This window comes from Platichthys flesus, chromosome 9 (assembly GCF_949316205.1).
Source record: "Platichthys flesus chromosome 9, fPlaFle2.1, whole genome shotgun sequence".
NCBI classification, from domain to species: Eukaryota; Metazoa; Chordata; class Actinopteri; order Pleuronectiformes; family Pleuronectidae; genus Platichthys; species Platichthys flesus.
In genome coordinates this window covers 11,967,654-11,992,816 of record NC_084953.1, presented here as the reverse complement: position 1 = coordinate 11,992,816, position 25,163 = coordinate 11,967,654, and the positions used below count along the sequence as shown (strand labels likewise).

Below are 25,163 nucleotides of genomic sequence, written 5' to 3'. Positions count from 1 at the left end.
TGAATTACATTTTTGTATAGAATACATGTATACTTCCACCTCACATGTATTCCATAAGTTTTTGTCTTCAACAAAATAATCGCTGTCCCAGGAAAATAAATATATAAAGGTGAAAAAGTGTCTCGCTTGACTGACTACATTTCCCATGAGCCTCTGCGGTGTGCGTTCAATTCCGGGTCAAAGGTTGTGCGTTCAATTCCGGGTCAAAGGTTGTACCTGTCGTGTGGCGCTTTTGTAGCTGTAACGATGAGCAGTTGTTGTGAAGAGCAGGTGGACAGTTACTTTACACTAACGTGTGTTTGTGAAGCTCAGTGTGAGTCAGTGTTTGGATTGTGAGTTTAATTTCATCTTTCACTCGGAGTCCTAACGCGGAAGTAGCGGGTCAGGTGAGTGTTTGACTGGTTTTACTTTAGTCCAGCTGATCGTCCCCGTTAGCTAGCTAACTAAGTAACATTGGTTTAGGTAAAGGAGTGTTTAGTTTAAGGAGTGGTTAGAGGAGTGATTATGTATAGGGGTGACTTGGATAAAAGAGTGGTCGCTTAGAGGAGTGGCTAGTTATAGGGGTAGTGGGTTGAATGGTTGTTTATTTATAGGGGTAGTGGGTTAAACGAGTGGTTAGTTAGAGGAGTGATTAGTTAAAGGAGTGGTTAGTCAGAGAAGTGGGTCGTTAAAGAAATGGTCTGTTAAACGAGTGGTTAGTTAAGTGAGTGGTAAGCTAGATTCCTCTTCTCTCTGTCAGGATGCTGCTCGCTCTGCTGGTGTGTAGCCTGGTTCTGGTCTCTGCCGTGGGGCAGCAGGCGAACGATGACTGGGTCGACCCGTATGATATGCTCCACTACGACTCAACCACCAAGAGCATGAGGAAGCCCACTGAGGTGAGCTGTTGTTTATCTGAGATCAGTAAAGTTGGAAAGAAATTAACAGACTCGGACTTCCCGGATCAATAAGTCATAAGCGAAAAGTTGTTAAAGCACAAACGCTGCATAATTCCAACCGTAGTAATGTGGACAACGGGCTAGAGGCCAGTTTTCATCAATTCGACCAGTCCTCCGCGATGGACACAGAACATTGGTGTCTGGAAACATTGTACAGCTTGCTGTGAAACGAGTTCGCAGGGACCGTCTACAAAGTGCAACACCGAAAAGAGATATTACAAAAAAAAATCAATATCCTCGTTGTAATACTGTATATTCTCACCAAAGTCACGACACAGGTCCAGCGAGTCCTGCTGACTATGCTACAGTACAAAGTTTAAAAAAATGTCATTTATCCTAATTTTGGATAAATATTTTTTATGAAGATTATTAAATAACTTCACTGTAATACTGAAAATGTTCATCAAAATCACACCATTGGTCCAGGGAGTCCTGCTGACTATGCTACAGTACTAAGTTTAGGAAAAAATGATTTAGCATTTGTTCTGGAATAATCTATTATGAATATTATTCGTAACTTCGGTCTAATACTGTATATTGTCACCAAAATTATGGCAAAGAACCAGGGTCTCCTGCTGGCTATGCTACAGTGCTAAGTTTGGGGAATTTCTTTTTTTTATAATATGGGAAATATTAAATATGAATATTATTAAATTACCTAACTGTAGTACTGTATATTCCCACCAAAATCACGTCACAGGTCCAGGGAGTCCAGTTGGCTATGCTACAGTACTAACTTTGGGAAAAAGTGATTTTGTATAATTTTGGGAAATATCTGACTAAGACTAATCTTTGAATATCTTTCCAACTTTACTGAACTGTTTATCTGGCTGCAAATTTCTATTGTCCATAGTACCCTGAAGCCGTTCTGATGTTTCTGTGATGACACCAGTAACATCTTGTTATGCGTCTATACCCTGCAGCCAGCTCACTATGATAACGTGGTTACCAAGAGGAGGGAATACACAGAGGACCCCAGCCAGGACGAGCTGGTCACGTTCAAAAGACAAGTAGTGGATCTACAGAAGAAGGTGGCTGTTTTTTTTGTCATTAAACAACATGAATCAAATTCTGTTGCCCAAAGTGCAAAAACTGCTTAAAATTTAGCTTACTTATTCCCATGTTACCTGCATTGTCTATAAAGATGGATGACATCAGAGCCCCCAAAGTGAAGCTGCCTGCAGTATAGCTCATTAATGACAGCTGAGAATGACTCACAATTGGACATGACAAAACACAAAACAACCAGCATACAAATTAAAAGTGTTGCTTTAAATCGATCTTTAAAATCACAGAAAGTTAAAGTAACTTATTCAGCATAATTACCTTGTTGGAGCTATGTACTGTTTTCTATATTGTTAAATAGTTAATCATTTGTTTTGTTTCTTTTTTTTGTTTAAAGAGTATTATTGCTTTTAGAATGATTACTTTAATTATATTTAGTAAGTTTTGTTAGTTATTGCTTTTGTTTTGAAGGAACTAGGCACCTGAATGGGTTTATGGTTTTTCACCAGAGCAAGAGAGACAGCAAACGCCTTTTGTTTGTTTGCAAAATGGTGAAATAAACCGCACAAAATGTGACGTGTGCCTGGACAATGGACTCATTCAATAAGATGAACTCCTCAGTTGCCTAGGTTTGACTTTTTACTCTTTTGCTTTTTTAAATTAAGTTAATAACAACTATTCACCACTACAGGCCCCATAGAAAGAAAGATGGAAGACATGACCGCTCCCCAAAAGTGAAGCCAAAGCATTTTGGTGGCTGTTGGCTGCAGAGTAGTAAATAAATCCCTTGCACCAGAAAAAACAATCTAACAAGTACACCTCACAGACAATATTCAGTCATTGTAGGTCTTATCAGACTGATGTCTGTTCAAGTGCTATTGTGTGTATCGGTGGGTCTCGCTAACACAACTGTAAGTTACCTAAAAAATAATCACCTGACCATCCTGTAGCAAGACACTGAATCCCTATGGCAAATGGAAAAGCTGATTTCATTAAATCAGACAGGCATCACAGATATTCTGCTTCGGTTTCATTCAGATTGAAGAACAAAAGAAGAAGATCTCACTCCTCTCAGGTCAGCCGACATGCAATCCAGTGTTCAAGAGATTCCTGACCAGGCTCCTGAAGGAAATGCAAAAAGTTGGTTTGGTAGGTGCTTCTTTTAATGCTCTTTTTAAACATTAAACAAACCACATTCTGCTTTTAACTCACCTGTCCCTTTTCTCCCCAGCCCACTGACTCCTCAGACGCTTTCTATGATGCCAAAGTTGGAGTTTCTCAACAAGCCATCACCGAGATTCAGACACTTCTGGATGGTGACGGGAGCTTTACAACTGGTACTCTAGACACTGCCGTCAGTCAGATACTAGTGGATCTTAAACGACATGACTATGAGGCCTGGAAGTGGCGTTTTGAGGACAGTTTTGGCGTGGAGCTGGACACACTATTAAAGGTGAGCTCATACATTCATCTTTGACATGACAACTCCCCACAGCTTTGAAAGGCTTCACTTATGGGCTATCTATGAAAAACCACAGAGTGTCACTACAGATGTGACGGTTACCGCCTTGCCACAATCCCGAGGTCATGTGATGCCTTTGACCTCATTACCATAATTTTTCCTCACCGAAAATTATGCAGGGGTGACACTGAGCTGTCTGCCGGCCATTTCACAGATAGTTATCACAGTGATCATACAAGATAAATTGACTGCAGTTCTTTTCTTCCAGATCGGGCTGTGTGTTATGGTCATGATGGCCATCATCTGCACGCAGCTGTGGTCGACCGTGTCCTGGTTCGTGCAGTTCACTCGACTCTTTGCTGTCTGCTTCGCTATCAGTATTGTCTGGAACTGGTTTTACCTGTATAAGGTGAGGAGCTCCTTCTCCTGGCTGCAGCTGTTACTCATTGTTTGATTTTTAAGACTATTGAGGCCTTTTAATGCCGTTACATTGTTTCTGTCCAGATCGCCTTTGCTGAGCGACAAAACAACCTGGCGAAGATGGACAGTGTAAATGAAAAGTGCACCGGCATGAAGAAAATTTACTGGAGCGACAGTTTAAAAGGTAGGTTAATAACAAGAGGAACATGTCGTGTCATAGGTGTTCTTAAAAAACGTATTCAAAAAAATTTTCAACTTTGTGTAAATGCAAACATTTCTTGTATGTTTTACAACGTATGTTTTAAAGAATAATATCAAAAATCGAGTTTTGGCTGAGCTATAATGCAGACATACCTCACCCTCAGGTGCTGTAACACAGTGACTCACTGGATGTTTTTTCTTGCAGAGTGGTACAGAAGCACCTGGACTCTTCAGGATGACCCCTGTAAGAGTTACTATGAACATCTCATTGTTGACCCCATTCTGCTGGTACCTCCAACCAAGGTAGGTCCAGATTAGGGGTGGCAATTGGCAAAAATGTGACGATTCAATAGTATTTATATATTTGGGCCACGGTTACTATATCTCCTGCAGTGGAGAACACCCTTTCAGCAGACACACTAGTGCCTGGAATGCTCAGGTATCTTTTAAACTCTGAAACTCTCCTCGCCATGCTTTGCCAGCCAGTGGCTGTTCTATATATAATTAAATGCTGCAAAAATTGTAAACAGAGTATAAACAAAACAAAATATTGCGATACTGAACAGAATCTATTTTTTCCCTCACCACTAGTCAAGATGCTGTGTCAGCTCAGACTTCATTGACTTGACATAGTTGACACAATTCCTATTATTATTATTATTATTTTCAAGACATCAGTACGTAGAAGAACCAAAGTGTTGCCTTTCTGCATTAAAAGTCTTATTTTTCAGCTTTTAGGCCTCTAGTAAAGTGTGTTGTATCCCTTGTCCCTTACACTTTTTTTATATATATTTGATACATATGATTTATTTATAGAAATTACAAAACAAGACTTAATGTACACTAAACCTCACAGATATGAAATGAAAAGTTAACATATCAGACAGCCAAATGATGAGGATACACATTACAGCCTATATAAACATATACATAACAATAAATAATAATACAAGAGGAAAAAAATAGTTTAAAAAAAATAAGAAAAAAAGTAAAAAAATAAAAATTAAATAAAAAAAATTAAATAATGCTGCTTTACATTTCTCTTAAAGACACATTTTACACTTTCAACCTCCCTCTCTGTGTAGGCCATCTCCATGACCATCACAACTTTCATCACAGAGCCAATGAAGCACATTGGCCAGGGGATCAGTGAGTTTCTTCGGGCCCTCCTCAAAGATCTACCTGTTACCCTGCAGATCCCTGTTCTCGTCACAATTGTTCTCATCATGGTGGTAAGACAATCTAATAATTTCTCTCCGACATTTGAGTAACACAAGAGATAAAATCAGATTATATTTCTCTATATATATTGGTGTATTCATTTTAATCCTCTGCAGGTATTTGTGTATGTCTGTGTGAACGCAGCCTTCCTGCATGGCATCACTGCACCTCTACACCGACGGGGTCCACCTCCTCCTGGGCTCCAACAACCACAACAGCAGCCTCAGGCTCAAATCCAGGGGGTCGCGGACCTTGAACCCTTAACAGGCAGGGATGCACACCAGCAAGGTCCAAGGCAGCAAGCCGACAATGGCAGGGCACACAGGAATCCGGTTCGTCAGCGGCATCCCAACAGACCCATTGAGAAGAAGGCTCGGGTGGTTGTGGAGACACTGCAATCAGCTGCCCGTAGTGAGGATGAGACAGACAATGAGCAACCGGAGGGAAGACGTGAGGTTGAGCAGAATCTGACCGAGGAGTCAGATGCAGAAAACCAAATGGAGAACAAAGAGGAGCCTGAAGAAGCAGCTGACAACAGGGTTGCTGCTCACACAGCCCAAGCAAAAACCAAAACCACGCCCAAGGCCAAACCTATGAGAGTCAGTGAGAATCGTACCCAGGACCAACACAGTGGAGACGATGAGGCACCTAAATCTCAGCCGGCAGGAAATCCGCCTTCACATACTGCTATCAAGGGGAGTTTAAAAAAAAAAACTGTAAATATCACACTTGAGACATATGATAGTGTTTCTTAACTGTGACTAAACGCCGTATTTGTTGTTTTTAATGTTTCAGCAGCACCCATTCACTAAATGGATGGAGAATATTTACATGCTTTATACATTGGTAAATTAGTATTTATTTACTTGATCAAGGATTTTTGTCCAGTAGTTTTACTTGTTGGTTTGGTGATAGCTGTTCTAGCTTGTGTTGTTCTGTTAGTAATACTGTGTATAAACTATGGGCTCTGTAACCAGAGATGTTTTTCCTTTCCTTTTTCCTCATCAGTATATATGTAACAAGTAACAGAGAATTTGAATTCCAGTGCCTGTGAGTAAATTTAAGTTATCATTTAGGTTTTAGAGTTCTATCATCATTTATGGACCTGTGGTTGAAGCAAATAATAAACAATACGATACTACAATAATGTAAGTTAAGTCAGACAGTGTCATACATGTAGGAAATCAAACCAGTAAGATGCTTCATTGCTAAAAACCAATCATTTTATTTACTCAGTAAAATGTAAATGACTTAATTTATCTCTCCCATACTTCCTGGTCATTAAAAATGTTAACTTTATATGTTTCTCCACTGCAGGACCATGAGGCCTCAGCAGGACACGGGACCTCCCCTGTGTCTGTGACACATGTTGAAACTCTGGGAGTTCCAGTTCAGGAGTCGTGCCCAGTGCCTGAGGAGTAGACATTCACTCTGTTTAGTGACAGACAGTATTGAAATGTTCAGGAGCAACATTTTTAAGACCAGCCAATGTGGAACCACACCAGTAGTTACCAACTAACTTTATCTTGCTGATGTACAGTCAACCAAATGGGCCTTTCCTTGAGATGATGATTTTGACAAATATCCCCAGTCAGAGACGGCGGCGGGATTGCAGTGTGTCTCGGTGCTATTTTTTCTAATTTGAATGTAAAGATTACAAAGGGTCTCATAAAACCTGGCGGTGAAATCAACACATAATGAGTTTAATCTGAGATATTTTTGTTGTCATTCATTGTTTTGCTGAATTAAGTTTTGCTGAGCAGCAGTGATACCTTATGTAGTTTCCTGTGAGAAACTGTGTGTGCAAAGCTTAGACTGTAGATAAAGATGGATGACGTGATGTCCTTCCACTGAAGAAAAATGAGGCTAAAATATCCTGGATACAGCCGCGACCATTTTGCTCTTTCGGTGTGATTTGGAGTCCGTCTGTGTTTTCCAGGTCCCACTGATACACACTTGACCAAATCCAGAGTCAGTCTCAGTTGTCAATCTTGAGGTTTCCTCCTCTTTGCATAGCTTCCATCTTTATACACAGTCAAAGTGTGACAGATTTGCTGATTGCTCTTTGTTGCATATTCTGAATTTGTTTTAATAATGTATAATGCATCGTGTGACGAGTGGGAAACCTACAACTTGGTGAAAACAGGGAAGAAATAGCACAGATGAGAAGGGAGCTTTCTTGTGCTGGCAATGTTTGAGTTCTATCTGGCAGTGCCATAACAAAACAGAACATATTAGTGGTGTTTCTCTTAGTGATAAGGCTAAAGTCGGTTTACAGCAACTTGTATGCAACACGTGTTCTTTCAGTCTCTATGTCCTCTGTCACAAGAAACACAAAAAAATTATAATGTTAGTCTATGAAAACCATACAATAGCTGCAGGTGACATTTCATTTAAATCCGAATATACATATATCGAATTATTCTGTTGGAACATATGAAGTAAAGGGAAACATCTTGAATGCAGAGGAACATCTGGCCAACAGTGCTTCACAACCAACACTCAGTTCATTAAGTTACAGAGACAATTGGAGTCAGTTTATTGTGTCAGTGTTTAGAAGAGAAGAAGCTGAACACTAAAGAATTTAAATTGTTAATGTTTTTGCCATATTTGTTCCCGATTTCGAAATGGAAACTATTTTGCAATATAAAATAATTACTAAAAACAAATGTCTGTGAAGAATTTTTGCTTTGCTTAGCATCACTGCTATAATTCATGCCCATTCACATACACACCGACAATTTGCAAAGAACAGGACAACTTCCATTTTCCACTTTAGCGGACACAACCTGACTTATATCCACATATGTCACTTCAAAATTAAACTCAAGTCATTTTTCTTATGTGATAATCAGCCTGTTCTTCTTTGGTGTTTTTCACGCTGTGTTATTCTGTCGGTTGTGTAAAGGGCGCAATTCAGTTTTTTCAATATGATCAAGGATTATTTTGAGCTTTGACCACAATCCATCAAATACATCTACACAATCTCTTCATATATAATAATTCCGTATTTCTATTTTCCACATTTTTACAGATTTTCAACAGCACATTTTTGTCCACATATCAATTTTTAATTTTTTTTTAGTAGATCATGTCGATCTAAACAATTTGTAATGATTTGTAATTGTAACTAAGCTTCGTGATGCTTGTGTGTTGCACAGTTTTTAAATAACAAAACAATCTGAAACAGCACATTTTATGTTATTTTTCACCAGGATAGTATAATTGATAGAAGCATTAAAATTGAAAATAATAAATTGAATAAAATATATATAATTTCTTTTTTATAAAAAACCTATCTCTGTATTTGTGTTCAAGTGAATGCAATACGCTTCCGTAAGTCTCATGTGATCTGATCAATAATGCAAAACAATGAAGTACATGATAGTGGCCGCTGGAGGGCCTCGCACCACATGTTGTGAACCTGTGCTCCTCCCGAGCCTCGGGTCCTGATTGGCTGGTTGTAAGTTGCGTGGTGGTGCAGGAGCTCTGAGCTGAACATGGTCTAACTCATGATCAACTGTCAACCCGAAAGAAAGCGCACGCGATCAATTCTAGCGTCCACGTGGATCAATCAATCAGTTATGGAACTGTTGGGTCGATATCTGGAGAGGAGCAACTCAATCAGGTGAGGGATTAGTTCTCATTGTTGGTGTGTAACAGTGGATCAGCACCAAGGTGTCATCATTTGTTTGTAAAATGTCACAAAATAAACAAAGTGTGTAACTATGTAACTCAAATATAATTTTCTCGCACTAACAACAACATCAGGATTATTTACTTACTTTATAAGTTCCTGGTAAAGAACACAGCACACCCTGAAGTGAAAGATATGTTTGTAAATGTGGCCTGAAGGGGGGTGGGTGGATGTGTGTGTCTGTATGTGTGTGTGTGTGTGTGTGTGCGTGTGTGTGTGTGTGTTTGTGTGTGTGTGTGTGTGTGTGTGTGTGTGTGTGTGTGTGTGTGTGTGTGTGTGTGTGTGTGTGTGTGTGTGTGTGTGTGTGTGTGTGTGGGTGGGTGGGACACACGGTTGGGAAAATATTGAAAGTGCCCTCATGGAGCTAACCTTGGACTTAAAGCCGGGCAGCCTGATGAATGCAGCCTGTGTACACTCAGTACATGGAGTCCTTCCTGTTAGAGATGATGACCACTGCACTATAAAACACTGCATGTATTGCTCAACTAAAATGATTCATGCAATAACTAGCCACACTTTCACTTCTGCTTTTTCAACTTCATCTCTAACTCCTGACATCAGTAAAAGTGTCCTTTTTTTAAATTCTAGGTGACCCCAGGACAAGGCCAGGAACAATTTGTGTGGTGTGTCCCCCGTCACACAGCTCCTAAGTGACGGTTTATTTTGTGTGTTTCAGTTCTGTCATGGCTCAAGATGCCGTGAACGAGGAGATCCTGAGAGATGACCTAAGGTACTACTTCATGAGCCCGTGTGAGAAGTACAGGACCCGACGACACATTCCCTGGAAACTGGGAGTCCAGATCCTGAAGATTGTCATGATCACAACACAAGTATGTGCAGCCGAGTTTATGTCTATTGGCAAAGAGCCGGAGAGCAGGGCCTCCCCGGAAATGTTTCCTCGTGCATTAGTCCGTCCAAACCAAGCAGCCAAGTGCAGCAGCACAGATGAATCATGGAACTTTATAACAAGCAAGGCTCCATGTCATCTAAATGTTTTACTTTCTCTCTCTAATGAAAGATGTTGAAATAAACAGACTCCTTCTATGTATCTGAAGTATTTGCTATTGGCTGCTTCTAATTATTAACAATTACAGCAGTGGAAAATAAGAATTTAAGAATAAAGATGATACAGATGAGAAATACTTAAATCTAAATGTCATTAAATGGTTTTAACAGTCTGTAAGATTAGACCTGGGTTCAAAGTAAGACAATAAATGAATAAAATAAAAAGTCGCAGGGGGATTCCAACCCCAGGTCCTGAGAAAACACCCCTTTTAAAAAATGTGTCTTTGAGAGAAATGTAACAGAGAAGTTTGGACTTAATTGTTTTGAAGTAAGCAGCAACCAATAATTCAACTGCAGACTGTGAAAAGTTTGGCTTTAAGATTTTCCCCAAAAATACAAATACCATTTCAAGAGACAGGAATATATGTACTGAATAAATTCTTCATTATGTGACAATGAATGTTTTCTCATCGTGTTTTCGTGTAGCTTATCCTGTTCGGCCTCAACAACCAGCTGGTGGTGTCTTATAAGGAAGAGAACACCATGGCCCTGAAGAACCTCTTCCTGAAGGACTACACTGGCGTAGATGAGGACGACTACAGTGTCGCGGTCTACACGCAGCAAGGTGTCTATGAGAGCCTGCATTATGTCCTGGATCAGGCAAGTTCCCCCTCCTCAGCTTACAATCCTTCTTTTTATACCAGAGAAATGAAAAGAGGTGGCTGTGATCGTTTCCTGAAGGGTTGATAATTGAGACGAGGGAAGAGTCCTGAGCTTTCACTTCACTGCCCAGTTCAAGGTGGTTGTTGTGATGAAGTTAAAACCACTGAACATTGATTATTTATGATGACCTACTCAACTTGAGGTTTGTTACCTTGAACATGAGACATTGTTTCTCTTCAGTCCCAGTTAGGACCTGGATGTTGACATATTTGGGTTTAAGTTGTAAATCAACTCCCTGTAATGACAAGATCGAACCTTTATTGTGAAAGGAAAGTTTGACCTCAAGTGAGAATGAGATGAGCTTTACTCGTTTATTAGATGAATAGGGTTGTTTCAAATTTTTGCTACCGGTATTTTAAGAACATAAATAAATGAAAATACAGCCCTTGGTCAAAAGGTAAATTAAGATACAAAATTTCAAATAGGCAAATAAAGCATTTTATTTTCGTTGTGTCTTATCCGATTTTGACCTCCATCAAGGAGGTTATGACTGTTTGAGTTTGTTTGTCAGTTTGCAAGATTATGCGAAAAACAATCCACCTGATTTCCATGAACTTTTGTGGAGGAGACATGACTCAAGAATGAACCCATTCAATCCAGATTGGGGTGCAGATCCACGATTTTCTTTTCACTTTCTTCAACTTTTTTTTCTCTATTTTCACTGATTTCCCAGAGAGTAATGAATGGATCTTGATGAAAAACAAGAGAAGATATGTTAAGGGAGCAGGTTTTTACGAGTTTGTGTAATTTGGTGCAGATCTAAAAATTTAAAATACGGACTTTGTCAATTATCCTGTGGTTTCATTAGACCCTTGGGCCTCGGCGGAGGTTCACACTTTGTTTGTCTTTCATTTCTTGGAGTAAATATTAAAATGCACAAGAAAATCAGTTATGATCAAGGTTTTTATGTATCCTGTTTTTGCGTAATGTGTATTAATATCATATTATGGCCTCAGACAGATGGATAAACCCTTAATATATCTTTTGACCAGGTTTCTAAACTTCAATGTTAAAACCCAAACTCTGAAGCTACTTTTAAACTATTGGAAAAACCTGTGAAACAAAGAGGAACTAAGTTGTCTTGTGTGCGTTACGACGGGGGCGAGGCTCTCTCCAGCCTTGTGCAAACTGCCTTGTGACGGTGTGTTTTACCTGAGTCGTGTGATATTTACAGTACAGACAGTTGGGCCGGCTCACTACGGGTCCCATCACCTACCCCGAGGACGAGGACGGCCACCTGCTCCCGCTGGACATGTGTAAAGAGCACTACAAGAGAGGCAGCGTGGAGCCGTCGGACGAGGCCTACGACATCGACGCGCAGCTGGAGACAGGTGTGAGGGGACGCTCCCGGTTAAACTGAAAATCTGTAGTAACCTTTTTGCCGGGATCATAAACAGTGTGTCGGGGGTTTGTGCATTTGATCATAGACGACCACAAAAGACTTCTTGATTTAAACTGTACCACACTGTATCACCCAATTAGAGAATCATCATGTTATTTTACTTAAACTGTAAAATCAAGACAATGTTTGTCTGTGTCTCAGTTTGCACGTCATATGATCCTAAGAATGGAAGCCTGCAGACGCTCTACAACTCCTCCTTTTTTAATCTGGACTTCTACAGGTACACAGCTCCGGCAATACACCGAGACTGCTGCTAACATTAAAATTACTTTTTATTTATACCCACTTCGTCCTCTTCTGTTTCAGGCTCGTCGACATCAAAATCACCTTCCAGCTGAAAGGCATCAACCTGCAGACTGTGCGTTCACGGGAGTTACCTGACTGCTACTCCTTCTATGTCACGGTACAGTTCAGAAGCTCTCTGTTGTTAATATTATAAACTGACATGAGCTGGTGAAACACTGTCACACCTCCCATCACAGTGAGTGACTGTGTGGAGAGTTTCCAGAAACTTAAAAGTTCTTAAACAGTGATCGTGCTAATTTTTTATTGCAACTGCATTTTTTTTACTCACCTACTTTCCTTTTCCCCTTGTCTTTAGATAACATTTGATAACCAGTGTCACAGCGGGAAGGTGAAAATATTCCTGGACATAGACACTGAGCGCTGCGCCTGCAAGAACTGGAAGATCTCAGGAACAGGTAAGTTAGAGTTGTCGAACCAAAGGAGGAAATATAACAAACTAGAATGATTGTCTGGTTCTTATAGTAAAAACTATATAAAGGAAGTGATCCGATAACCTAAATGATAATATTTTTGTAAAACACATTACAATAAAGTAAAAAAGGATCTGCCCGTTAACCTGTATCCACTCCAAAAAGTAACGGTTTTCCATCAGGCCACGGAATCCTCCCTCCACCAGGTTAGATGTTTAGACATTTTTGTATAATTCTGTAAAAATATACACCAACAAACAGGCACAGGTGAAGGTGGAGGTAATCATTGAAACTAAGACAGAAATTTAACAAAAATATAACCAGATAAACAACTTTTTTCTAGTAAACCCTCCAAAATAAGCTGAGATGATATTTTTGTATTTATCTTATTTAAGCAATTATAAAATATCATAGATATATTTTCTAAAACCATTCACTTGAAATTGCATCTCAGTTGTAGACAAGATATATATATAATGTAATCGAAAAATTATATTTTGTTACGTATAATCTAGTAAAATAAGGGAAAATAAGCTGGAAATACAACCCAGTACGGAAAACACAAGATATAATAAGACTTATTATTTTCTCTGGAAGCCGCTGTTATCAGAGACGAGTGTGAGGGAGTTGTGTAGGAGATAACGGTCCCTCTCACACACTCTGTCTGTTTCAGCTCAGAAGAACACACACTATCTCCTGATCTTTGACGGCTTCGTCATCCTGGTCTGCCTCACGTCGGCCGTGCTGTGCAGCCGCTCCATCGTGCTGGCCGTCAGGTTACTCCAGGTCAGGACTCTCACGGCCTATGCTCACTCTGCGAAACATCACACAGGACATTTGTATTTCTTCTCTTCTTCTTCCTCTTCCTCTTTTTTTCTTTCCTGATTCTACATTCTTACAGTCGCTCTCATTTTCCTCAAACAATAAGCAAACTTCAATATAACACCCATTGCTACAGCATCTAAAGCCCTAGCCATGCCACTTGTGTCGTGATATGTATATTTTCTTTTATTGCATCGTTATGTTGTCAGAGATTCTCCAGATTCTTCCACGAGAGCTACAATCGTAAAGTGTGTGAGGAAGATCAGAAAGAGTTCCTGAACGGCTGGTACGTCCTCGTCATCGTCAGCGACCTCTTGGCCATAGTTGGAACCATATTAAAGATGGAAATACAAACAAAGGTAAAAAGAAGTCCTGAACTATCTTCTATGTAGATAATGTTTCTCTTATCTTCAGTCCAAAGGTGACTGGCCAATATTTCTGCAGCGGGTTATGTAAAATAAATGCAATAGAGAAGAGAGGGTAAAGTCCCTGTGAGAACTTCCTTATTTTCGAGTTAAATTATCATTAGCAAGAGCGTGAGAGAAAGCTGGTGTTTCCTTCAGATCAGGAAAAAAAAAAAAAGAAACAATATTAAGTTTTGAGTAGTCAGCAACTGAGAAATAATATTATTATTTGCTGGGATGAGGGAACAAGGAACAAGGTATTTCCTTATGGAATCTGCTGATGGACAGGAAGTTTAACAGTTCAATTTACGGGATTTACCAACAGAGACAACTTTCTATTTGAAAGTAGATCCTCAATTTGAACTAAAAAAAAAAAAAAAGTAAACCAAGGACAGGAATTTCCTCATTGGACTTTGAGAGCTAGTGAAATAATCCATACCAGTCAGGTCGCCCTACAACAAAAAGACAGAGCCCAGTAAAACCATTTTTAAATCTGAATCTTTTCTACAAAGCTTTTATGTTTCACTGAGGCCAGGTTTCATAATACGTCAGCAAACGTAAAACTAAAAGCAAACTGTCATCTCTGTTATTTTTCTCTTCTCTCTCTCGTAGAATTTGACCAGTTATGACGTGTGCAGTATCTTCCTGGGAACATCCACCTTAATGGTGTGGGTCAGTGTGATCAGGTACCTGGGATACTTCCAGAAATATAACGTGAGTCCAAGCCTTAAGCTTTTCATAATTTCAAGAGGCCTTTTCTTATTCTAATATATTTGTTTATTTGATAGGGACAGAGCATATTAAAGAACATTAGTATAAAGCACCAATTTAAATATGTTGGTGAGTAAGAATGTTAGTTCACATCCATAGACAGGACTGACACTGTTCAACAAATACAGACTACAGTATGCAAATAGAAACAAAGGACAAAACCTACAGCTGTGGAAAGATGGTTTTTAAGAAGGTGTTGTTCTTTGGAGTAGAAAATAAGAATACAGATGAACTACATCACAAACAACCAGCTGTGTGCAGACTTTGTCTTTGTATTGTCAATATGTCGGAAGTGGTTTAGGAGTTAGTTCCATTTTTATTTGAAACTTTGAGCAACTGTGAGATTTAAGATGTTCAATTTTACATCACAGGTGGTTTTTAAGTCCATGTCTGCATTTACAGAACTATTTCTTTCATGATTTGGTCTGGATTGAACTTCTTGTCTGCTTCTTCCCGTGTTTCTGCTGCAGGTGCTGATTTTAACAATGAAAGCCGCCTTCCCCAAGGTCCTGCGTTTCTGCTGCTGTGCCGGCATGATCTACCTGGGCTACACCTTCTGTGGTTGGATCGTACTGGGCCCGTACCACGAGAAGGTAACCGACGAGCTGGTGTGGGGAGGGCAGACCCCTGAGGTTCAGATTAGAGAACAGATTTCATCAGTTTATGGGACACTTGCTGTTCTGTATCCATGGATTCAAGTTCTCTGTTGCTATAACGGGTTTCAGTCAGTTGGTCGGAGGCCGAGTATGAGATGAGTGTAGATCACAATGGAACAAGTGAGAGGGGGGGGGGGGGGGGGGGGGGCTGTATGAAACTGTGACATGTGGAACGCAGGCAAACGCAGGCAAACACACCGTGAAGAACCCTAATGCAATTGTTCATGTTGGCTAAGGGTGTGGACAGATATGGTAAAAAAAGGCAAATGGACGAGATGATCATCTAAAGACGAGATGATCCAACTCAAGGAGATAACAAACTTAACCAGAAAATAATATTTAAAACAAGACATGATTATTTAGTGCCTCAGTCATTTTTTGATTTACAACACTGGGACTAATGCAAAACAAAGGAAAGCAATGGATTGACAGTGACTATTGAGCAAATATTGAATTTAAAATATTAAAAATATTGATTCGCTTTGTACACCAGGGCAATATGGATATGATCATATGAGACAGCGGTGGGGACGTGTTATTTAGTTTCATTCTAGTGAAAGGTCGAGGTGTTCTGTCCCATGTAAACATTTTTGAATTATTATAGGTAATTCATATTGGATCGTTCTCAAAATTGGTTGATACATTTCCCAATTTCAGTTTTACAGCCTGAAGAAAAGACCGACTTTTCCTTGTCCACGAATACCTTTAGGTGGCATTTGGCTTGTCCATCAGTCTGTAAATATACTGTATTGCCACTAGGTGCCAGTATATGTTTTGCCAGTAATCCTCTGGCTTCAGTGATGACAGCAGCTCTCTGTGACTAATGGATTTAATTCTAAGATAATCTTTGAGTGTGACACATTCATGCATGTGCAGAAATTTGCATATTTTGACTGCTTCAGATGACCAGAAACATGTTTTTCTTTTTTGGTTAACAAGATTGTATGTAAATAAATATAAATAAGTTGAGGAAAAGGGCAGAGAGATGTTGTGAGAGGACATGTAACAACATCCATGGACTCGAGGAATCTTACAATGAAAACCTCAGAGCCACCAGTCTTGGGGATTGAGAAATAACACTATGACAACCCAGAAGCTACATTACAACGCGATGTTTTTCTTTGTGTGTTCTGAAAATATAAAACCCCAAGACAGTTTAACTACACTTTGGGGGAAATCTGAACAGGCAAGGACCATGACTTCAGAACAGATGGCAGCCACTCCTCGGACAACAAGTGTCATCGGGAAAAATATGTGTGTGTGGCCGCCCTTGCCGGTTAAGATAAATTATTTACGGAAGTGTGAGCAGCAGTTGGCTTCCAAACAACTCAGAGCTCATACTGCTGAAGAGACAGATGTGAGATAGACTGAGATCAGCCCCGTCTCACGGAGCCAATAGAAATGTGTTGATAGTCCCAAACCGAAGCATAAATAAGTTATGGCTGGATGCAAAGTGTGTCAAAAGTTAATATCATACAAAAGAACACTTCAATATTAATTTCGTTTTCAGTTCCTCTTGGATCAGTAGAAGTGAAAGTGAGGTGAAGGGCTGCTTCGGCTGCAGGTTGCAGTTCCTTTAGTGTGTCCTCTGAGACTCCATCACCATATTTACATTGTGGTAAAAGGGGGAGTCCCCTGTCGAGTGCCGGCAGCCCTTCCAGGATCCTCCGAGTATTTACCGAGGGAATAAACACGGAATGTTCTCGGGCTGTTACACATGTCCTCAAGTGCTTTGCCCTGCATCCATACCGTCGCAGTGGGATGTTGTTGATTTTAGATACTATCTCATCCTGGAGGACTCTGCTTCTTTAAACATCTGCCTGAGTGTTTGCCTTTCTGTCTTCATCAGTCCACCTCTGTCAACTGTCACACACTTTCATGATCTTTGACCTCTCTGTGTGGATCAGACGTCCAGGGACGCAGCCACTGCTCTCACTGACTGTCTTTGTGATGTCTCATTATTGTGTGTTTACTCTGTGAGTCTAATGTCTCCTCGTCCACGTGTCCTAGTTCGAGGGCCTGAGTCGCGTGGCCGAGTGTCTGTTCTCCCTGGTGAACGGTGACGACATGTTCACGACCTTCGCCCAGCTGAAGGACAAGAACACGCTGGTGTGGCTCTTCAGTCGGGCGTACCTCTACTCCTTCATCTCCCTGTTCATCTACATGGTGCTGTCGCTCTTCATCGCCCTCATCACCGACGCCTACGAGACCATCAAGGTACTCGCTGGTCTGCTAACTGAGCCTGAGGGAAGGGAATCTGTGAATTGAGCTTTTAAACCTTTGACATCATGAAAGGGAGTTCACCGAGAGAAAATCCTGCAATTCATTAGAAATATTTCACCGATTTCTGAGATGCCAACTCAAATTCACTCCTTTAAAGGTAGGAAAATTAGAGCTGGAATGATCTGCAGATTATTAGATAATTGATCCACAGAAAGTTCATCTTTAGTTGTTTTGTTTTTATAGCTTTCTTTTCCATATAGGGTTTTTGTCTTATATTACATTATTAAAAAATAAGTAATCAGCATAACAAGCAAAATGGTATCAAGGTTTTTCTAGCAAATGTTCATTTAGACATTTTGAAATCCTCCCACGAATATTGACTGTCGACTTCATTTCTATTTGTTTACTTAACTGTCCTCACTAGATTTTTCCTCTTCATCATCCACTGTGAAATAAGTCTTTACGTCTTAAAGCGGCTGTTGCACTGATGAATTATTTCTGTTGGGTCTCACAGAACTACCAGAAGGAGGGTTTCCCGTTGACGGACCTGCACAAGTTCCTCAGAGAGCAGAAAGATTTCCCTGTGGTGGAGGAGAGCAGTCAGGCAGATGTTCACATCAGGAACTCTGTGCTCTGCTGCTGCCAACGGTATGACAACGACCCCAGTGATAATGTTTAATTTTCATTCACACACACCACACACACACACACACACACACACACAACTGGAACACAGAGGTTACATTCTTTAAAACCACTTGTCGGCTTCCTCTGAAGAGTTTCTCAGGATTTGTCTGAAAAAACGGTTGTGCTTTTTCATTTTGGTGACGTCTTTGTTGCCCCGGGATCATAGTTGTGATATTTTTTTCTGCACTGCACCTCCCACAGAATCGGTGATGTCACACAAACAGCATTGGCAGCGCTCGGTTGACACTCTTTCATTATCAAGGTCACGTTTTCCGCTGTTTGTTCCAAACAAGAGGCGGCTGCTGTCAACGTGGGAAGCATCCATGCTTCCAAACATTTCTGTCTTCTTCATGTATCCTGGGTAAGATGTGAATTTTGAAAGGCAGCGAGATCTGAGAGTGTTCTTTTTAGAACGCCCCAAGTACACAGCAACAAAACTGAGCTCACTTCATGTGGAAATGTGAGCAACAGTCCCTATAGATGCAAGTCGCACAGTAAATTTAGAGTCCCTACTCCAGCAGGTCATCATATGTGTCTATAGGTCCCCTGGTTCCCTCTCCCTGAGGCGACCTCCATCATGGGCCGGCAGCAGCCGACTGCAGCGGAGTTTCCTCCTCGCTGCGGTTTGGCTCGGCCTGAGAGCGATGGAATTAGTGGTGGGAGCTATGCAGACACACCCAGTGATGGGCTGATTACAGAGAGACAGAGGGAGTACGCTGGGACGCTGCCCCCCCCCCCCCCCCCCCCCCCGCCCCCTCTACTGTGTTACCTCTCAAAGAAACCACGGTCGACACTGAGGTTTTTTTTTGTCAAATGGAGACATTTTTTGCTGAGGCTCAGCGGTTAGTGGGACAGAGTTATGATTTGGAGTGGGACGGGTGAAAGTTTAATGTGGCGCTCAGCGAAGTTTAGTGCACGTGAGGTTTTGTTTTATACGGGCCTTGATCCACTATCCAACCCGAAATGTTTCAGATTTAAACCAGAAACCTGCACTTATGGTTTCCTTCTCCCACTTTTGATCGGGCTTTATGAAAGATTCATAAAACTTACTCATGTATTATTCAGTTTTCCTGCTAATGATCAATTAAGTGTTTGTCCAGGAAATAGTTTAAGTGTAAATTCAGTTATGATAGCAAAGTTTACTTTTCAGTTTCTAATGGATTTACGTGGCTCCTCACCACTATGGTTTTGCCATCATGTGGTCGTCTCCTGCTTGTTGGACCCTTCTGCTCTGGACGTCTTTTAAGTGTTTGAGGAAGTGCAGCTTCAGTTACACAACCATTAAGTGATCATTTGTAATAGTGCAGGAGTGGCAGCTGAATATCCATCTTCTCCGATGAAATGACATTTCAGAGTCGTCTGGCTTCCTGTCATTAGCAGTTCTCTGGTCAGGTTACAAATTTGTTTATTCGCAGCCATTTGCAGCCTCTGTCCTGACTTAGATTTCCTCTTTATGAGCATCACTGTCAAAAAATGAAATCAGCGCTTTGCTCAAACATTTCAGCGGATTGGATGAAATTTCATCTGCAATTAGCCTCTTCCGACTGTTTATCCTCCTCCGCTGCAGTCGTCTTGTTTGGAAAGTAAGCATGGCTCTCCATTTGGATTTCAAATGTGTAACTTAGATGGAACCAGTAAATCAAGTTTGTATTTTAATGAATGAAAGTGAGTGCTGAGTGGACAAGTATAAAGGTCGTACCTGACACTTCAGTTCCAGGAGTTCTTCACCTGAGGCTGGAATGTATTGGTTGCGGCTCACACAAATGGTTCTTGATTACATACTGGATATTATGTCTGAAAGAGATTTGATAAAGAGAAGCACTAATCTGTACACAAAGGTGATGCGTCAATCCAGAATCAGTTTTGATTTCAAAACAAATGGGTCCATCTGACAGGTGTTCTCTCCGTGAAACACATTCACATCCTCAATCTGGCTTCAGCAGATTGAGGAACAGAGAGTCGGAGAGTCTCAACTGCAAACTCCGGCTCTGCAGTAAAATGTGCTGCTTGCACTGATCATATAGGGGAAATGTGGAATGAATTGTAGGCTTGATGTCACCGATATAGACTGAGCGGTTTCTTAGAGATGCAAACATTTCAGACACAAGAAGCTGTTTCAAGGGGGAGTTTCATTTTCATCGCTTCATTCATTGTCTATGACGTTGTTTACATGGAGAGCAATATTCCGAATATTGATCTGGTACTGAGTGGTACTTACCTCCCACAGTCCCCTTATGAAACCTTATTTAATTAATTCCATCCAAATTTTTATATGGATCTGCGACAAATACATCTTATTTACACTCAAATCCAGTCGGAAACGGTCCTATGTCGATGTTGCAAACTGCAATGAAAAACACCAATAAGACGTTGTACTGCAATTAAGACAGATCTATGTCTACATAATGGGACTATGATTGAAAAATTCCATATGTCTTAATTCAGAGCTGTTCACATGGCAGCGTCTTATTCAGACTATTGGGTTAATCAGGCTAATATCAGAATAAATGTGTTCAATGTAGACAGGTCTTAAACCACTTTATTCTTTGAGGGTCATGAGGGTCTGCAGCCAATCCCAGCTGACGTTGGGAAAGTGGCGGCTACACTCTGGACAGGTCTTTAGGGACTCACAGGACCAACATAAAGAGACAAACAAGCGTTCACACCGATGGACAATTCAGAGTCTCCAGTTGGCCCCTTAGCTGCATGGGATTGGACTGTGGGAGGAAGCGGGAGTTACTGGATAGAAACCATGCACCTCCCCACAGAAAGCCCTGGTTGAACTAGGGTTCAAACTGAGAACAATCATCCTGGGACCCTAACCACTGCACCACTGCCACCATTTACCATAATGATATTATTCTAAGAATTCACCTGAAAACCAGTGAAACCACAGAAATTCTGACCTCAGCAATCTGCACGTTGTCTCCCTCCGTGTCAGGGCCAAACCCGTATTCAGGAGAAATCCCAGAGCATCCGGATAATGCTTGTAATGGTTTGAATTCTAAACAGCATCTGTGATGAGGTCATTTCCACAACAACACTTTGTAGATAGACTTTCAGAGAGACCTCTCCAGTCTGAACAAGCAGCCGGGTGTCTTGCTGAATCTTGAATTCCTGTGACCTTTGTCACGAGTTGGATGATGCATCGTAAAACAAAATGACTCAGGAACAGTCTGGGATATTTGATACCTTGAGCAAAAACTCCCAGGACTGTCATCAGATTATTATGTTCAAAGGCATTACATTGCTCAACAGGAGATTATTACAGCTTCACATGTACTTTAGCTGATCCTCTTTGTCACATCTCACTCAGTCCAATAAAACTCAGCAATTACAATACAAAGGCTGTGAGAAAATAAAGCTGGCTATTTTCTCGATCTTCTTAATTTTTTACAAACAAAGCAGCGAATTGATTAATTGAGAAAATAATTATAAGACTCACTTATGATGCAAATAAGAGTTATTCTCTCATTTCATCAAACTGTGGTCATTGCGACATCAGCTTCTTTACATTTGTCTTAATTTGTACTCCTTTATTGAGGAATACTTCATGTTGAAGTACAAGTAGTTAAGTAAGTTTTAGAACAAAAGATTTCACCTGATGTGACTTCAATAAAACAGGTGTTTGCTGATGCATCAGTTAAAAGTCCTTATTAGTGACCTGAAGCAGAAACCGTGCACGTGTTTTTCCATATATGGTGCTGCTGATGAGACATTGAAGATGTCATGTCTATGTTCTTTTTTTTTTATCATGTCAGAGTTCCAGAAAATGACGACATGGTGCTGATCAGTTGACGACTGTCCCACCTCCCGATGAGAGGGTTCAAGGAGGAGGAGGATGCTGGGAACAGGACCTCACACATCTGACGCTGACGACAGATGCCTCCCTGGGATACGTAGAAATAACTGTGAAGGGCAATATTCTGATCAAACTGGTGCTCAGGCTGATGAGTTGGAACTAGGACTAAAAGGCCAACCTGTTAGTGAACTGTGTCTGTTGGAGTTCAGGATATCGCAGAGGAGTTAACTGGACCTTTTTCAAGCATGCGGATATATATTAGTTACCAAAGAGCTGGATTCCCCATTGTTATGAACTCAACTTTTGTTTCGAACACCAGGTCGAGGCAACGTGATGCAAGATGTATGTTGTTTGCCAAGAATTGTCAAAGAGACAACATTAAAGCCGATATTTTTATTTAGTTTCGAGTCAAACGGCGAGTAGAAGTAAGAAGTCAAAGCTTTACATGAATGTGATTATTTATATGGTCAGTATATTACAAGCAGTGGTGGGAGCCTGAATGGCAATGAGGATCGAGATCTATGAATTTCCTCTGCACAAAATAAATGAGCTCCAATGGTGTCTCTTAATTTCATCATCAATATCATTATAGTAAATGATGATAAAACCGTATTTTGTAGAACTTTTCTAAACACGGTCGCAAAGTAGTTTAAAAAATATATGAGAATAAACAAATCAAGTCGAAGAAAAACAACAACATCCATTAAGAAAATGTATAAGTTTTGGTGCTGGATTGTCTCCCCAGACTGGAGTACCAGAGCCTCTGGGCCCTGGTGGCAAAAGCCTGGTCAGCCTTAGTTACCAGTAAGTGTCTGTGTTGTTTGGAATATCTTACATTATGGCTTTAAGAATAGGGAGTTAGCTCTGTTATATAACTGGGGGCCAGTTCTTCTGAATTTATCTACAGAACGTTGCAAGACATCTGTTTCTAAAAAGCTGTGATACAGTCAATTGAATTCCTTGGACGTCTAACATAACGGTGGATTCAATGAGTAAACCTCTGTATCATCTGCATAGCAATGACAGGAGACTTCCTTTAAAATAGAGGAAGCTTATAAAGGGAAATCAAAAGTGGACCAAAGGTAGAACCCTGTGGTTCTCCGCACATGAGTTGAGCTGATGAAGACGATTCTGCATCTGTGACACGTGATTTAAACCATTAGGAGCCAGGCTGAGATTGAAAAAGACGGGTGTTATAGATGCCAACACCAGGACCGGAGCATGACTCAACCTTATCGTTAAATCTACCAGCATGTTAAGATGTTAAAACAAGCTGCAGCATGACTTCACACTCAGAGTGTGACTGCTGAGCCATTAACCTGATAATAATCAAAGCAGGTGTGTTTTGTTAGAGCATTGAATTTGAGCTGCAAAGAGTTCATCTATCAAAAGACCTCTATGCTCAGTGGGCTGTTTCTCTGCCCTTATGTCATCCGAGAGAGTTCTTGGTTGATTCAGTCTGGACAGGATAAAAACAGCCACATAGTGTTTTTCCTACATGTGGCAACACTGCCCTCCTATTTGTCAGATCTCTTGAGTTCATGTTAAAACACAGCCCAGAAAAAAAAAAAAGAAACAGGAGAGCTGGATACTCGCTCTAAGGATCTGACTAATCTGCGGGTTTACTTTGAGTCAACAAACGCCAGTGTTACTTTCAAATAACACAATTCAATAACAAATCAGTTTAGATGTGTGGCCTCTGAAACACAACTTGCACATTTGTGGAAAATCGTTTAGTAGGTGATCTTCTACTACACTTATGTTAAAGACAACACCCATAGAAAACTGTGTGAACTGACTTGACCTATTCAAAGCTGTTTGCCAATCAACCAAAGCAGGTATCTTCCCACACGCGGGGCCTCAAACACTGTTGTGTACAGAAGCAGAGTTGAGTGTGTTGGGGGTCAATAGAGGGACACACCCTGGGGCCCCACAACACATAAACACAGCCATGGTCACACTCTGCTATCAAGGTTATCAGATAATTACTGTGACAGTGGTGAAGAAGTACTCAGATCCCTTACTTTAGTAAAAGTTCCAATGTGTTGTATTTTGAATGTTCTGTTATTATAAGCTAAACGCTTACATTTGTTTTGTTTTCTATATATTGTTGTGCCTTAAGTTTTTATTTAACGGGACAATGTTGATCATTGTGAGGCGGTGAGAAAGAGGGGAAGACAAAGGGCTGGTCGGAGTCTTTAGCCGCTGCAGGAGGACTCAATCCTGTGTACAAAGCTGAAGTGTGTTTAAAGTATCAAAAGTAAAAGTACCCATTCTGCAACCTGAACCTGGTGTACTGTCATATTTTGTCTTTTTATTATTGATGCTTAGTAGCTGACTGTTGTAGCTGAGGTGGCGTGGTTATTTTTTGGAGTCCTGAGGTGCGGCTCGTTCCAAGAAAATTTTGAGGGGCCATGTATAAAATAATGAAAAGGTTAAAAAATTGTAATTCTTTGCCACAGACACTGCATTTTTCCGTAGTAAATACTTTTTGTTTAATATTTTAAATTCTATTGGCCTTGAAAACCACAAAACAAGCTGAGAGCTTGAGAGGGTTAATTTACTTGTTATTGAACTACTAAAACAATATTTGTTTAATTCTTTTTTGCCTAAACCTGCTGGTTTTAACTAAATTTCAGTGTTATTTTATGTAAATATCTTAATTTTTGAAGGGATCAGGGGCGAAGAAACACTCCCTATCTCATCTATTTTATTTAAGATCTACTTTAATTAATTATTATTATATTATATAGAGAAACATAAATCAACTGTTTCACTAGAATTTGATAGATCTTCAACTAATAGCACCCAAATCACTTATTTACGAAGGAAAAGCAAAACATTGTTTCAACTCTTGAATCGTGATGTAATCCAAAACATTTGAGTGGGAAATATTATACTTTTGAGTCCAATGCAGTTATTTATTTACAGTTGGTCACTGGTCACTTTTAATGATTAAGATTTAGAGGTTTAACTAGTGAATGAAATCCTAAAAAAAATGCAAGAGATTT

The 25,163-nt window shown here is 40.3% G+C and overlaps 2 protein-coding genes across 8 annotated transcripts; both read left to right on the top strand.

Annotated features, from left to right (window-relative positions):
• The first annotated feature begins 191 nt into the window (after window positions 1–191).
• Window positions 192–7,913, top strand: clcc1 (chloride channel CLIC-like 1). Of its 6 annotated transcripts, none has more exons than XR_009921933.1 (12): window positions 192–386; window positions 740–875; window positions 1,859–1,966; window positions 2,979–3,089; window positions 3,172–3,393; window positions 3,671–3,811; window positions 3,907–4,006; window positions 4,229–4,326; window positions 5,109–5,255; window positions 5,361–6,090; window positions 6,253–6,294; window positions 6,562–6,658. XR_009921933.1 is itself a non-coding variant. In XM_062395292.1 (12 exons), the coding sequence occupies exons 2-11, from the start codon at window positions 741–743 to the stop codon at window positions 6,268–6,270; spliced, it is 1,680 nt and encodes a 559-aa protein (XP_062251276.1). In that variant the 5' UTR covers window positions 192–386; window position 740; the 3' UTR covers window positions 6,271–6,294; window positions 6,562–7,913. The 6 variants fall into 6 exon arrangements, 3 of the variants coding, with proteins under 3 accessions (XP_062251276.1, XP_062251274.1, XP_062251275.1); XM_062395292.1 differs by having other exon boundaries at window positions 5,361–5,960; window positions 6,562–7,913; XR_009921932.1 differs by lacking the exon at window positions 6,253–6,294 and having other exon boundaries at window positions 6,562–7,913.
• An 809-nt stretch (window positions 7,914–8,722) lies between these two features.
• On the top strand, window positions 8,723–24,439 carry mcoln2 (mucolipin TRP cation channel 2). Of its 2 annotated transcripts, none has more exons than XM_062395342.1 (14): window positions 8,723–8,872; window positions 9,618–9,771; window positions 10,433–10,606; window positions 11,844–12,000; window positions 12,213–12,291; window positions 12,378–12,474; window positions 12,673–12,772; window positions 13,461–13,573; window positions 13,819–13,968; window positions 14,626–14,727; window positions 15,255–15,377; window positions 17,451–17,657; window positions 18,178–18,311; window positions 18,552–19,013. In XM_062395342.1, the coding sequence occupies exons 1-14, from the start codon at window positions 8,757–8,759 to the stop codon at window positions 18,592–18,594; spliced, it is 1,749 nt and encodes a 582-aa protein (XP_062251326.1). In that variant the 5' UTR covers window positions 8,723–8,756; the 3' UTR covers window positions 18,595–19,013. The 2 variants fall into 2 exon arrangements, with proteins under 2 accessions (XP_062251326.1, XP_062251327.1); XM_062395343.1 differs by lacking the exon at window positions 18,552–19,013 and adding an exon at window positions 22,112–24,439 and having other exon boundaries at window positions 8,724–8,872.
• The last annotated feature ends 724 nt before the right edge of the window (window positions 24,440–25,163 follow it).

Bases quoted from the DNA above. Each gene is read 5' to 3' on its own strand.
- clcc1 (XM_062395290.1), top strand. From the start codon at position 741: ATGCTGCTCGCTCTGCTGGTGTGTAGCCTGGTTCTGGTCTCTGCCGTG. The intron at 876-1,858 runs GTGAGCTGTTGT...TATACCCTGCAG, and splicing joins GCATGAGGAAGCCCACTGAG to CCAGCTCACTATGATAACGT. The intron at 5,256-5,360 runs GTAAGACAATCT...AATCCTCTGCAG, and splicing joins CAATTGTTCTCATCATGGTG to GTATTTGTGTATGTCTGTGT.
- mcoln2 (XM_062395342.1), top strand. From the start codon at position 8,757: ATGATCAACTGTCAACCCGAAAGAAAGCGCACGCGATCAATTCTAGCG. The intron at 10,607-11,843 runs GCAAGTTCCCCC...TGATATTTACAG, and splicing joins TGCATTATGTCCTGGATCAG to TACAGACAGTTGGGCCGGCT. The intron at 14,728-15,254 runs GTGAGTCCAAGC...TTTCTGCTGCAG, and splicing joins GATACTTCCAGAAATATAAC to GTGCTGATTTTAACAATGAA.